At 43.0% G+C, this 15,086-nt stretch overlaps 1 protein-coding gene across 1 annotated transcript in view; it reads right to left on the bottom strand.

Annotated features, from left to right (window-relative positions):
- Nucleotides 1–1,388: 1,388 nt before the first annotated feature.
- FANCM (FA complementation group M) overlaps nt 1,389–15,086 on the bottom strand; it is an 83,095-nt gene continuing 69,397 nt past the window's right edge. Inside the window, exons 15-23 of the mRNA XM_059819733.1 lie at nt 13,260–13,339; nt 13,080–13,148; nt 12,394–12,531; nt 8,572–8,728; nt 7,082–7,188; nt 5,000–5,570; nt 3,859–4,272; nt 1,991–2,282; nt 1,389–1,546 (exon numbers count right to left, since the gene is read on the bottom strand). Coding sequence (XP_059675716.1) covers nt 1,399–1,546; nt 1,991–2,282; nt 3,859–4,272; nt 5,000–5,570; nt 7,082–7,188; nt 8,572–8,728; nt 12,394–12,531; nt 13,080–13,148; nt 13,260–13,339 — 1,976 coding nt within the window. The 3' untranslated portion in view covers nt 1,389–1,398. The remainder of the gene's footprint in view (nt 1,547–1,990; nt 2,283–3,858; nt 4,273–4,999; nt 5,571–7,081; nt 7,189–8,571; nt 8,729–12,393; nt 12,532–13,079; nt 13,149–13,259; nt 13,340–15,086) is intronic.

Here is a 15,086-nt window from a genome sequence, read left to right as displayed (position 1 = left end):
TTGATGATCTGGATGAGGGGATCGAGTGATCCCTCAGTAAGTTTGCAGATGACACCAAGTTGGGCGGGAGTGTTGATCTGCTGGAGGGCAGGAAGGCTCTGCAGAGGGATCTGGACAGGCTGGATCGATGGGCCCAGGCCAATGGTATGAGGTTCAACAAGGCCAAGTGCCGGGTCCTACACTTGGGTCACAACAACCCCATGCAATGCTACAGGCTTGGGGACAAGTGGCTGGAAAGCTCCCCCGCAGAAAAGGACCTGGGGGTGTTGGTCGACAGCCGGCTGAAGATGAGCCAGCAGTGTGCCCAGGTGGCCAAGAAGGCCAACGGCATCCTGGCTTGTATCAGAAATGGTGTGGGCAGCAGGAGCAGGGAGGGGATCGTGCCCCTGTACTCGGCGCTGGTGAGGCCGCACCTCGAATGCTGTGTTCAGTTTTGGGCCCCTCACTCCAAGAAGGACATTGAGGTGCTGGAGCGTGTCCAGAGAAGGGCGATGGAGCTGGTGAGGGGTCTGGAGCACAAGTCTGATGAGGAGCGGCTGAGGGAACTGGGGTTGTTTAGCCTGGAGAAGAGGAGGCTGAGGGGAGACCTCATCGCTCTCTACAACTGCCTGAAAGGGGGTTGTGGTGAGGTGGGTGTTGGACTCTTCTCCCAAGTGACTAGTGATAGGACAAGAGGAAATGGCCTCAAGTTGCGCCAGGGGAGGTTCAGGCTGGATATTAGGAAAAATTTCTTTGCTGAGAGAGTGGTGGGACACTGGAAGAGGCTGCCCAGGGAGGTGGTGGAGTCACCATCACTGGAGGTGTTCAAGGAATGTCTGGATGAGGCACTGCGGGACATGGTTTAGTGGGCACGGTAGAGTTGGTTGGTGGTTGGACTTGATGTTACAGGTCTTTTCCAACCTTAGTGATTCTGTGATTCCATCTCTACTTCAAACCTACTAAAACCTTCAGTGTTCTGGGCAAGAAGAATAAGGAACATTTGGCAGTTCACTGTTCTAGCAAACCTGGGTACTAGTCTTGCAGTAAATGGAAGTAACTGTGGGTAGGCTCCTTCCCCTCTGTCACCACCTTTCAGCCTAAGTCAGGAAGCTTTACTTTGCTGAAACACTTCAGCCCTTATTCTCATTTTTAAAGGTGTTTTGGACTGATGATGCTCAGCAAACACAAACCCCAGAGCCAGGTGCCTTACTCCCGGCATTCACCCCTACCCACAGCCAGGAAGCGTGCCCGGCAGACAGCGCCTGGTGCTAGGTGACAAACAGAAGTAGACATAGCCTGCCAAGAGCCCCTGATGTTTCTGTAAGGATTTATTTACATATTTTACAGTGGATCAAAACTCAATAAAGTGCAGTTAAAAGAAAACAGCATGGGGGGTCCAGAAACCAAGTTTCCCTCCCCTCAGCTCTTGGCAGCTGCATTGTTTCTCCCCTTGGTGTAGAGGTTCTCAGGCAGCATCTGCACGTCAAAACCGTAGTGGAGGTAGCGGTAGATCTCCTCTGCCTTCTGCTGGCTGACCTGGGCACCGGTGGCGATGTCCAACGGGGAGCTGTAAGAGATGAAGGAGAGAGTGCCAGCAGGGAAGAAGTGTCCAGTGTGAAGAGAGCAAAGGAACACCACGAGCCACTGGCGGTCACCTCGCTCCAGGTTTCTGAGGGCTGTGAGCACACCAGACTACATAAGCCCAGAGAGCTGCAGAGAAAACAGAGCGCCATGAAAGGGGAAAGGAAAAGGCAAGGCAGTAGGAGGGATGGTGGAAGCAGAGCCTGTGTCATCACCCTGGTCTGCTCAGCTTGAAGAGACTGAGAAATGTGTAAAGAGCAGGACTGGTGGAGAGATGGGAAAGCTCCTGGGGAGCTCTGGCAGTAACAGAAGGGCACAAAGGATCTCCCTGACCGACTACCCCCCAGGAGGTCCCAGATGAGACAGAGGAGTGAAAGGAAAGCAGGCCTCAAAGCACGTGCATATGTCTATCTATCATCTTCGTTGTTACCTGTTGGCCATCTTCTTCACGGAGTCAAAGTAATGGCACATATTGAGAGCAGCCAGGTAGCTGAGATTAGGAATACTCAAGTAGAAGTTGAGCATGTCCCGTTTGTGACCCTCCACCTCCGTGGGCACGCGAATGGCGGCATTTTTTCTTTGCTCCACCAAAACCAGGTCTTTCAGCAAACCGGCAGTTTCCTCTTGGCAAGAGCTAAAAAGAATTCGGACCCCAGCCTGGACCAAGGCTGAGAGCACACTGTCGTAGTACTGCGTCCTCTGGAAAAATCGTGACGTTTCTCCTGCAGAGTGAAAAATACAGAAAACTCAGTGAGATTTAAGTGCTAAATTTCTGTGAAAAATCTAATGTGACTCGCTCCCAAAGCAAAACAGCTCAAAGATCCTGTGCTTTGAGAACTCACAACTGAAAACAAGCTGAGGGAGATCATCTCAAGGAAAGGAGGCAGGAGGGGTCATAGGAGCAGGATTTAGTCGGTTATTTGAGAGGTAGAGTTTAGGAATTAAACACTGAAATTGCAAATTAAATGTCATTAGGAGAGAGGACTGAAAGGAACACGTGATAAGTAAGTGATGAAATCAGAAGAGGTTTGGTAAAGCTATAAAAGTAAGAATGCACTTGAACACTGTCAAACCAGAAACCAGCAGCACAGTGGAAACAGCGTCATGAGAAAAACTGGACAAAACCGATGAAAATGACTGACACCGTCAGCAGTGGGGTAAAAAGGCAGCTCAAACGCAATCCACTTATCTACAGCTCCCACAGAGAAGCTACGTCTTCAGTGAGCAATTCTACCATTGTTTCCATAGCTGAACCATCAATAAATTAGATTTATCTATCTCACAAAAACAAAGCTGCATCCCCAATGATTTGATTTCAATAGTGGAGTTTTATATCCCAGAACATCTGTAATTTAATTGGAGGTGTGAGCTCTAGTTCCATCTTCTGTGAAGCAGGTGCAAGCAAGACCTCTCAATTGTTTTCTAAATGGCACTGAGAATAGACAGCTTTAGTAAAATCGTTTGACTGCATAATTTGGATCTTAGGATTAAAACAAATGGCTTGTCCAAACTATATAAATTAAAGAAATAGTCTTGAATTTTCCACAAATATTTAATGAAGTCAGGAGGCGTCTTTGAGACTCCGCTACTCTGTGCTTTGTGACACAAGGCAATAGCTTAAACACAGCCTTCCCAAAGCAACTCTTTGTAGGAGAGCTCTTTTTGTCTTTTTCTAAAAACTGAGTGCATTCAGCTGACTATCTTCTGCTTGCTCAGGCAGCAGCCACTGCATGGTTTGGTGTCTACGATTTGGAGGTAGACTTAATACGTGGGATGGTGTGCTCAAGCAGGCAACTGTTCTCGCTGGTTCTAAACCCTGAGGATTTTCCTATACAGTTTGACAGACACCACTTGTTAGGTTACTGCTAGAAAAAACATTTTTCTTTAGTCGACTATTATTTTAGTGTCAAGCATAGATAAGATTGTGCTTGTTCCTTTATTCTGCTGTTCTCACCTTTGTTGAAATCTGTCTCAAAGTTGGGTTTTCCTGCACATACATATTAATACGGTCAGTTAATAACATTTGTGTTAACTTGCTTTTCCCTGCCTCAGTAATTAGTAAGCAATGTATCCCTCTGGATCCAGCTGTTTATCTCTGCCTATATTAAATGGCCCTCAAAAGCAAAACAAGTTTTAATGTTTGGCTGGTGACCTTATTAATGTAACACTCCTACAGAGACTAAAATACAGGTTTTCAGTCTACTTTCTGTCCTATATTACACACAAAGCCAGTGTGGCCAGTGCAAGCCTTGAGCAGACCAATGCGTCCCCACGCTGCCCCCACCTGCAAACACCTACCTGTTTTAATCCTGTCCTTTTCCACAATCACACATACTCTCTCAAACACGCTCTGCAGGCGCTGGATCCGCTGGGTGACTTTAGTCCTGTTCACAGAGTTCAGTAGTTCCGACAGGAATTTCCTTTCCACTGCCATGCGGTTGCTCACGATGTAATCGCCGCTGCTCAGCGAGCAAACCTGCACCTTCACTCCGTGAACTGCCTTCAAGCAAGAAATAACCTCTGCTCCAGAGGAGATCTCACGACTGTCTACCAGAACACAGAGTGAAGGGTTTTTCTCCAGAGGGTCACGGGAAAACAGAGCTGTAGCTGAGGAGGGGTTTGTGGAAGCAGAACAAGTTGGAATTGAAGTGCTCCTACAGGTGTTCTTCAAAGAACTTTCCACCTGTAAACGTTGAAAATCACACAGTATTTCTAAGAGAGCACAGAATCATAAGGCCAAAGAACAACAGGCCAATAAAAAATGTTTTTCAAATACTGATGCTTAACAGATACACTTTATTCCACTTTTTTTTTTTTCAAAAATCCAATTAATAAAATCTTTTAAAAAAAGCATATTTTTTGACATTGCAAAGCATAAACACTTCCAGATTAAGAAGTTAATCCCCTATAAACAACCTCCCAGATTAGTTGATCTAATTATTTAGCAGCTTGAATGACAAAAGCAAGCAGCCTTCGCTAATGAGTTCAACAAAAACTGAATACTGTAAATGACGGAAGTCAGGCAGAAGAGTGAGAGAGATCGGGAATCCAACCTCCGACTATGAAGGGTCTTAATTTAGGACAGTGAACAAGTATTTTACAACTACAAAAAACAAAGAATTAGCGGACACACTCTGCTATTTGAAATAGATCCATACTCCTCCATGACTGTCAGACTCAAGACAGTATCTAATCCCCAATTTTTATTTATTGACTGCTAAGATACTCTCCAAGTTACCCTGTGAGTACAAAAGCTTCCTATACCAAAGAAAAGGGAGACGATGTAAAGCAGTACATGCAGAATGGACCAGCTCCTTTATCACCAGAAGCACACTCACTCTTGCTGCTCTATTGCTGACAGCCCTCAAAAGAAGGCACCAGGAGAGGTTCCCACCGCGTGGGATTCTTTAGCAAAACGTGAGGTGAGAGGAATTGACACTGACCTCAGTGGGAGCCTGGAGATCCTCTTTCCCCAAATCAGAACCAGTGACAGCTGGTGGAAAGCGTGTGCTCTTGACTTGATGCTCTGGGTGAAAATCCAGCATTTCAGATACTGAAGCTTTCAAGCCGAGAAGCATCTCGCTCTTACTCCCTGCAGACTGATGAACACTGGTTTCCCCAGCAATTTTTTTGTGCTGCGCAGAAGAGACTGAAGGCAATGACTTGGGTAACTTAGTATTTTCCTTTTCTGCCGAGAAGCAGTCTGTTTTCATAGGCTTCTCGTTGCTGACACTTGTTTCCTCCCCGCTGGAATCACTGAGAACAATGATTCGGGATGGTTTCTTCTTTTGCGTTGGGACAGAGTAGTTCTCTTCCATCCCAGCCCGGTTTAATTTTTTTCTGCGGCGAGTGAGGTATTGTTTTCTTCCGCTAGTAAAACTCTCATTATTTAAGAGGTCAAAATTAACGCACACTTCTTCCTCACTAGATTCACTTTTTTGGCAAGTTTCCTCTTCCTCCTCTCCAACACAGAAACTGTCTTCTACGTAAGTCTGGTCTTGCTCTGGAATCTGTGGGGGGGAAAACCAAACCCAGTAAGCTTTGAAACACTGTAATGATTTTGCTCCTCTCCATAAATGCACTTTGCGCATTCCATCGATCCTACGCACAAGTACTGCGGGGCCGTGGGGCTTCTCACACCTCTCAGACCCTCCCCTGCTGAACACACTCTGCAGTTCCTGAGCTACTTCCCTGGAGGGCCCGACGCTGGGGCCCTGCGTGTTCGTAGCTGTGTCTGGAACAAGTGTACACTCAGATCTCGGTCAGACCCATGATTCGACACCAAAAAGTTTTGAATGGGAATATTAATTGTAGTAGCACAATAGAAGCAAGACTCGCTCGCTAATACTACTATCAAACTGGTTGGAATTACAGACAGGAGTATCTCCTTTGCGTGTCTCTGCACAGGGGGAAGGACTCTGAACCACCACACTTGCACACTTGGGGCAAGTTGCGGTTTTGCATGAAGAAAGGCAGATTCCACACCCTGTGACACACGCAGTCTCAGCTGAGCACTGTGCAGCGTTCATGTGGAGGGGGAACGCAGCAGGTGTGACAGAACCGAACCAAGCCGGGAGCAGCCAGGATAAGAAGTCTACAATTAGAAAGAAGCTCCGTTATGATAATCCAGCAATGTTTCACTGGCATTTTTAGGAGCAGACAGAATTAGTGCATAACGATACTGTATGTAATAGGCCAAGCACTTGGCTAAGGATCTGCTTTGGAGAGTCATTTGCTCAGCAGCTACCCCACGCAGCAGGGGCACAACAGCATCTGGGGACCACGTAAAGGGTCAGTCTCCAGCAACACTGAGGGCACGGGACAGCAAGAGGCACCCTGCCAGAGAGGAGCAGCAAGCACTGTTAAATATGCTACTTTATTTTCTCATTAGTGTTTCGAAACTTACATTTTAGGAGCTAACCTTCTAATTGCTAGAGAAATTTTAATCTCTTGGCACTGCTGCTTGTCTGGCAACAAGAGTGCAGGGCAATCTGACATACAACTGGGTAACAGGCATACACCCAGACTGTTACACCTCCGTTTGGGGGTTGCATGTTTACCACCAAATTGGGAAGTCAGTTAAAAGACTGGAAATGTCACATACTGGGTGAGAGGACTCTTCCTCAGAAGCTGTCAGTCAGTATCCTCTGTGACAGTGGAAGACAGCGCAGAGGGGGAGATAAGGTCCCGACCCTGGAAGTACCATGCCATCCTACATTGATCAACAATCACCACACCACCTCCACTCTTCCATGGAAAGACAACTAGGGGTTGGGATGCTTTTGCTTCAGACTGCTTGACAGCCTCTCACCAGCTGAAGAACGGAGCATGTATGCTTCTATCAAAGCATAAGTGTCTGCACATTTTAGCTTAAAAACCAAAATGAAGTTCAAAGTCTTTTGTTAGAACTTGTTATTTATCAACAATAGGCTACAAACTACACTTCAAAGTAGGATTAGAACCTCAATACAGTCACATGCAATCGGAATTTCACAAGGACAGCAGTCATTTCATTTCATACCTGTGAAAAAATCTCCATGTTGTTGAATTCACGATGAACCATTTTGTATCTATTGCCAAGAGCTGGACTACGCATAGATTTCAGGTAAACTCCTTTCATCTCACAGTCTGAATTAAAACAAAAAAGTAAAAGAGAATACATTATTATTAAAGATATAATTTTTAATTCATTGTTGTTACATCATATTTTCCATATTAAGCAATTCCTTTATAGTCTCCCAAAACCCTGTATTTCACAAAACAAAAATTTGCAATTCTCCAGACAACTCTGAAAATCCCAAAGCCAAGGACTAGGTCTACCCAGCCTGCTGTCATGAAAGCTGCCATGTAGGTCTTCTCAGCAGGCAGAGCTCTGGATGCCCATAGTGGGGAGAAGGGCAATGTTAACCACAGCAAACACAAATCACTCAGTTTTCCATGTTGCAAGTCTCTACCAAAACAGACACAACTGATTTCAGAGACTGTAAGAGAAAGGGATGGATTTACTGAAGCCCACACAGGATCTTACAGGGAACAACTCCCAATTTCAGTGGAGGAGAAAAATCCTCAGCAGCATCTGGGAATCTTAAATGGTAATAAGGATTCTATCATGCAAATACCCCAGGGATAGCCAAGGTTCATAAGCACAGGCATAAGTAAACCATCTCTGCCAAAAAAAAGCATTACCTTCTCAGCTCTGTCAGTGTCAACACTGTAATTTTATCTTTAACACTCAAATAATTATTTCACAGAATCACTACGGTTGGAAAAGACCTGTAAGGTCATCAAATCCAACCATCAACCCAACCCCACCATGCCCACTAAACCATGTCCCACAATGCCTCGTCCACACGTTCCTTGAACCCCTCCAGGGATGGTGACTCCACCACCTCCCTGGGCAGCCTCTTCCAGTGCTTCACCACTCTCTCAGTAAAGAAATTTTTCCTAATATCCAGCCAGAACCTCCCCCGGTGCAACTTGAGGCCATTTCCTCTAGTCCTGTCACTAGTCACATGGGAGAAGAGACCAACACCCGCCTCTCTGCAACCCCCTTTCGGGTAATTGTAGAGCGCGATGAGGTCTCCCCTCAGCCTCCTCTTCTGCAGACTAGATTTTAGGTCTCGTACAATATTTTAGGTCTCTCTGTAACAGAAGACCTGAAAGATTCAGAAATTTCTAAGGGAAATGGAAAATTGTGTTTCTGTCCAGTCATAATGGTGTAAGAGGGGGTGGTTGACTCTTAGTGAGAGACAATCTCCTGCCCCCGCAATCCTCAAAGAGCTGACCCCAGCCTGCCCAAAGCTAGTGCATGGTAGAGACTCCAGTGAGGAACCTACTACATAAGAAACCCATGTGAATACAAACAGGAAAGGTACAAACAGATAATGGAAAGCACCTGATTTACCACAGCTGAGGAGGTTATTGCTTATTAGCTGACACATGCTGACATATTAGCTGACTGAATGGCCATGCCTATCATACACCATTTGCTAAGCAACACTCCTTATTCACCATTTAACACTTGTGTGACCTCTACATCATCATTCAGGAATTGAGCAAGTGAAGAGCTCAGCTCGTTCTCTGCATCATCACTCTCATCAGATGAAACACCATCTGCATCTTGCTGGGACAGCTCAGCTTCTTCATCTAAGAACTGTCTTGCTGCAGTCTAAAAAAGAACAAAATCCAAACAAAATTTTAGTTAGAAGCTGGCTCCCAATTAACTAATGTTACATATGAGACCTCTGATTAAATCACTTCATGACTTCGGAACATCAGCTGCTTGGATGATCACAGATGTTAGACTTCTGGCTTTGAAAAGAGAATCCATCACAGGGAAAGGCGATGTAAAGAACACAAAGCTCAGTGCAATACCTGACACAAACGTCTATCCCACCAGCACAGAAGGGTGAAGCTGGAGTCCGTTTCAAAGCACTGGCCAAAGGTAACCACAGCGTGTAGCACTGTTGCACCTAGACTAGTTAATAGTACAGGCAGAGTTTACTAATACATTGTAGCTAAGCTACCCAAAAATATTCAGTTATTTTGTAACTTATAAATCTAGTTTTACTCATTTTATTTGCTTTCAAAAATCTGGTTTGATTTTGAAGTGCTGGATTACTCTGAACCCAAGTCCACTAGAAACTTCAGATACAGACTTCACGCTGGTTTGCCCTTTCCTGTTTAGGACTTAGGATTAATTGTTTCATGAATTTATCACACAATGCAACTCATTATTGAGAAAATGCTCATCTTTCGGGGAAGATGAAGCACTTTACATGTGAACTGCAGTCCAGGAGACATGATACACACCTTGGTACTAAGTTCCATCAAAAACAGACAACAAAATGTTCACAAGAATGTACAAGGGAACAAACCAAATGAATTCAGAAAGATATTTTGTCAGAGATACTTTATATTAAGCTAACTTTTTCTCTTATAACTTCAGCTATAAAATACTAAAGTAAAATGTGAAAAAAACCTCAAAAAAACCATTATGTATCCCAATTACTCCAAAAGAATGATTTGTTTGCCTTCAAATACTTTGAATAAAAAGCACAAAGCTGTAAATTTTAGTTTAGTACCTGGAAGACTAAGGCATCTTGTGCTACAATACGTGACATCTCTGATTTTCAAATTTTCCTAAGTCTTTTAATTATTTGCTTACACCAATTAGTAAGCCTGAATGACAGGCATTATTAATAGTTCCTTTTCTAGAACAGTTTTGATTATTCTGAAACACACTGGAGGTCACCTGTTTACAGGAAAGAACTCTCAATGCTATTGCCAATTAGTCTTAATCCTTCTTACTTGTGAAGGACTACAGAGAGGACAAACCCTGCAGCGTGAAAAGCACTGCGACACCAGAAACTAGCAGTCAAGAGTCTGGTCACGCTCAGGAAACAGTAAGTTACCAGGTTCTTAAATTATTTATTGAATCTTTGAATCCAGTGCTGGTGGCTATTTTGGTCGCCTTGGACTTCTCACAATCTCCATTAACCTAAAAGCAGATCCCTGCTGCACTGACAACTCCATTAGCTGTACTTCTGACAGAACACCGTAACTGGTGGTGGACTGATCAGAATGATTTTGATGTCTTGGATCTTCTGTGGATCTGGAATTCTGACATGTTCATTGCTATGAGTGTTTAGGTAAGATGATATGTGAAGGCAGAGTAGAATTTCATAATTATACAGGTAACACACTCTCTTTCCATTAACCTTTTGGTCTCACAGAAAAAAAAAAATGTTTAAATAAAATTGAAAAATGGATTTTATATCTACCTAATTCTTTGTATTCCAAAACATAAAATACTGATACTATAGGAAAGTCTCCATAATGAAAATTACCTTAAAAATATTAAAAATTATCTTAAATATTAAAAATATTCAACATAATGTGCCCAGGAACCCTGATTACAGTAATTTCTGCCTATCAGAACCACATCCATGCATATTTAAGAGCTTTTCAACTTACTATGAATATGTGATTCTGGCCCTGCATCCTCTCCTGCATCCACCCCTGACGCAGTGACAGATTAAAGTGTAAAATACTAAACTAAGCGTTGATAAGATCCCCCCTCAGTCTTCTGTTCTCCAGACTAAAAAGACCCAAGTCCCTCAGCCTTTCCCCATAAGAAAGATGTCCCACTCCCCTAATCATCTCCGTAGCCCTTTGCTGTCCCCTCTCCAGCAGCTCCCCGTCCTTCTTGAACCGGGGAGCCCAGAACTGGACACAGCACTCCAGACGCGGCCTCACCAGGGCAGAGTAGAGGGGGAGGACAACCTCCCTCGCCCTGCTAGCCGCACTCTTCTTGATGCACCCCAGGACGCCGTTGGCCTTCTGGGCCCCAAGGGCACGTTGCTGGCTCATGGTCACCCTGTTGTCCCCCAGGACTCCCAGGTCCCTTTCCACAGAGCTGCTCTCCAGCAGGTCAGCCCCTCACCTGTGCTGATGCAGGGGGTTATTCCTCCCCAGGTGCAGTGCCCTGCACTTGCCTTGGTTGAATTTCAGAAGGTTCCTCTCTGCCTGTCCAGGTCCCGCTGAATGGCAGCGCAGCCTTCGCTGTGTCCGCCACTCCTCCCAGTTTTGTGCCATCAGCAAACTTGCTGCAGGCACACTCTATCCCTTCATCCAGGTCATTGATGAATATATCGAACAGGACAGGACCCAGTCCTGAACCCTGGGGAACACCACTTGTTACGGACCTCCAACTAGACTCTGTGCCACTAATCACAACCCTCTGAGCTCCATCTATAAGCCAGTTTTCAATCCACCCCACTGTCCATTCATCTAACCTACACTCCCTAAGCTTGCCTCTGAGGATGATGTGGGAGATGGTGTCGAAAGCCTTGCTGAAGTCAAGGTAGAGAACATCCACTGCCCTCCCCTCATCTATCCATCCAGTCATGCCATCTTAGAAGGCTATCAGATTGGTCAGACAGGACTTCCCCTTGGTGAATCCATGTTGACTACTTCTGATAACCTTCTTTTCCTCCAGATGCTTTGAGATGATGCCCAGAACCAGCTGTTCCATCATCATTCCAGGGATGGAGGTGAGGCTGACTGGCCTGTAGTCTTGAAGTTGAAACCATTAGAGTAGGTGGTAAATTCATATAATCAAATATCCTTATAGTGCAAGTTCTGGACACGTTCCTGAGCTTCCTGAGTCTGACTAATCTTTGAGTATCTTCTACTTGTAATGTAAGTTGTTATTTTGCTTCAGAACATTATTACAGAAGGCCCTGCAGATTCCTCTGATAGTCAGGCAATGGTTGTGAGGGTTAAGATCATTATCCAGTGTTTCAAGATTTCATCTCAGAAGTTTGCAACAAACTTGTGTGAAATAGCTATGAGCCTCAACCCTCCTAAACAATGTCTTAAAAACAAACAACTGCCCAACTCCATGCCTAGTATGATACAGTTTACCATGAGATCCTACGAAGGCCATAAAATAGACAGAAGCTCCATTTTTTAAGCCATAAAATACACACAGGCTCCAGAATGAGTGACTCAATGACACAGTAAATTTGCATTTTAAGTATGTGAAACCAGTGCTCAACATTTCTGGCATGTTCATGTTTTCTTTAAATTTAAATATAGACAAATTAGAAAATATTTTCAGTTCCTTCTTGCAGTTTGAACAGAAAGTAGAATCTTACTAAGTCTCTTTCCGTCTCTTATTTTGGTTTGGTTTGGTAACACGTGCTGCGCATGTTCAAAGATGCATTCTTCAAAACTAGGTTTTGCCATGTGATCCACATTGCAACTTCAATGCAACCTGTTCCAAATACGACCTTGAACACATTAAGAGAGTCATGTAACATCACATACCTTGTATGTAAAATTGCTCTTGACCTTTTGCCGTTTCGTATTTTTCAGCTGTTTTTTGTTATAGGCTGCTGAGCTGCTATTTGTTGTCCTGCTTGAGTTCTTGTGAAAATCCATGCTGTCATCACTGGACACGTCTGACTAGAGGAACATTTCACAACCACTTCAATAAATAAGACTAAAGCAAGCAACACTTTAATTACACAGTCATCCTTCAACAGCTGTTTTTTTTTTAAGCAACACCTGATTTTTTGTGATTGATTTGCCATGGCAAAATAATGCAATAATGCTAATCATCTTATTAAATACAAAAGGAACAGAAAAACATGTTATTTGGAAGAAAAAACAGGTCAAATGTGACATGAACATTTTAATTTTTTTTGATTCAAAGCTTTGTTGAAGAAAGGTTATTTTGCTGCCTTTCACAAAAGGGAGAGGCTCAGCTCTCCTGCCTATAACAATAACTCACTGCCAAACAACAACTACAAAGTCATCTTTGGAGACCTCTGGAAAGAATTGAAGGAAGGAAAGCAATTACATTCTATAATATGCCTTAGATCAGATGGCATAAAATATTTTTAATAAGAACACTTGCCTACTGACTAGAGAAAGCGTAAATGTTTAAATATATATACTCCATAAATGAGTTTGCATTATTTTGCTCCTGTCTCACCAAAGCACATACTAACCACGTTAAGTGGGTGTCGACGTTTTCTGATGGCACGAATCGGCGATTCAAAATCACTATCATTCATAACCTATGTAAACAGAAATAAAGTATAATTGCAAAGAGGATTTTTGTTTTGGTGTTTGACTTCCTTGTCATTTTGCTTCTCTTGTCTTTTTTTTCTTCTTTTTCTAAGACTCACATCAGGAGACTTCAAAACATTCTTTTTTTTCCAATTTTTTCTCTGGAAAACGATCTCTTCTTCACTCTCACTGCTGGTTCCTACAGAAAGAATCATAAACAACATTCACAAGAAAATGCATTGTTCACAACACAGTATTGCTATAACTGAGCAATCAAAACTTGTCTCTCTTATAAAAGCACCTACAAAGGAGATTACTTATTGATCTATGTGGCAAATATTGTTCTCTTTAGCCTTGTTAATCAAAATAAATAATCTCCAGCTGAGATGTACAATAAATCCTACTTCCTTGGAGAGTCTCTGCGTGGAAGTGATTACCCCAGGCAGTACAGATACAGAAAAAGGGAGGTGAAAAATGAAACCAAGAGAAGCAGCCCTTAAAAGTTGAGTAAGAGTCACACTTCTGGAAGCATTTTGTAATACATATCCCTTTGGGTGCACTGAAACAAAACCAGAACTCACTAAAATCTCCTCTTTCCAATTCCTTTTCAAACAACTGCAGCCTTTTTTGTTTTTACAAAGGACTGCCTTTATGAAATGCAAGATATTCCTTCACATTCTGCATGACAAAGCTCCAATTCTGACAGAGACACCCTGGACACAGTGCAATAGGTATGCTGCCTACTGCAACATCCTTCCTACCCCAAAGCAGGCTCAAGATTAACTGCAGCTACAGAATTCTAGCTTATTTTTTCCCTCTGTTTCTTTGGGAGTATGGCAGGATAGGGTGGGACAGAGAATTGGTTCTGACTAAATCACTCAAAGGTTTGAATTTCTTTAAGGAAAAGCACAAAATTCCCAAACATTTCACTTCTAAAATAACATATTTAAATATCAATAACTGTCATTTCAACAACACACATTGTCTGGGGAGGTTTTCAAGACCTGACCAGACAAAGCCCTTAACAATCTGATCCAGGTCCAGTATTAACCCTGTAATTCTAAAACACCAATTTGTTTCCTTTTGTGGTTTTGTTTTTGGGGTGGGCTTGTTTTCTTTTTTTTTTTTTTTTAATTAAATAGATTACAGTTTTTGAATTCAGCAAACTAACATATCAGTTTGAAGGTGTGATGATTCAGGAAGAAAGATGGCAATCAACAATCAGTCACTTTCAGAAAAATATGACGACTATCAGACAAATTCAAAGAGAAGGGAAAAAAGATGCTTTAACCACCAAAGGGACTGTTTATGCTTTGTTTCAATGTTTAAGGACAGTAACAAAACCATTCAGAAAAACTCAGTGTACCCTATGAATCACACTGAATGCTATTAAGCCCGAATTATTTTGAAAGTAATTCAAGGTTATTCAGAGATAAACATGACAAAGGGGGTGAATATGACCTGTAAGTAGCCTATGAGTGAAGAATGATGGTCATTTATATATTGGCAATATCTAAATACGAAATATTTTTTTATGGTATATTGGTCCTAAACCAGAAAAAGACAGAAGGGGAGAGAGAAGGGAGGAAATAAAAATAGAATAGAGCCTACGAACAGTCATTATTTTTAAGACAATCCAGGTTTGTGCTGAAGTTATAACTAGAAAATTTTAAATGTACGTCAGCTGTCATGCAACTAAACTGAAATAAATCCATCAGTAGGGTTTCTATTCCTCAGGAACAATGATAGGAAGATGCGAAGGCATGGATTCAGGGACTGAAGTGCAACAGATCCAGATGATTACAAATCAGATACTGAGAAGAATAAGAAAGGGCTTTAAAGGCAACTCCAGCTCACACAATTATGTCTCATAAGGTTGCACTGTTAGCATTTGTGAAGAGGTATGAGCGATTTAATCCCAAGTACTTCCTCCAATATGTATGTGT

This window comes from Gavia stellata, chromosome 7 (assembly GCF_030936135.1).
Source record: "Gavia stellata isolate bGavSte3 chromosome 7, bGavSte3.hap2, whole genome shotgun sequence".
NCBI classification, from domain to species: Eukaryota; Metazoa; Chordata; class Aves; order Gaviiformes; family Gaviidae; genus Gavia; species Gavia stellata.
Note: the sequence above shows the minus strand (reverse complement) of the source record. Positions and strands in the feature narration are given on the sequence as shown.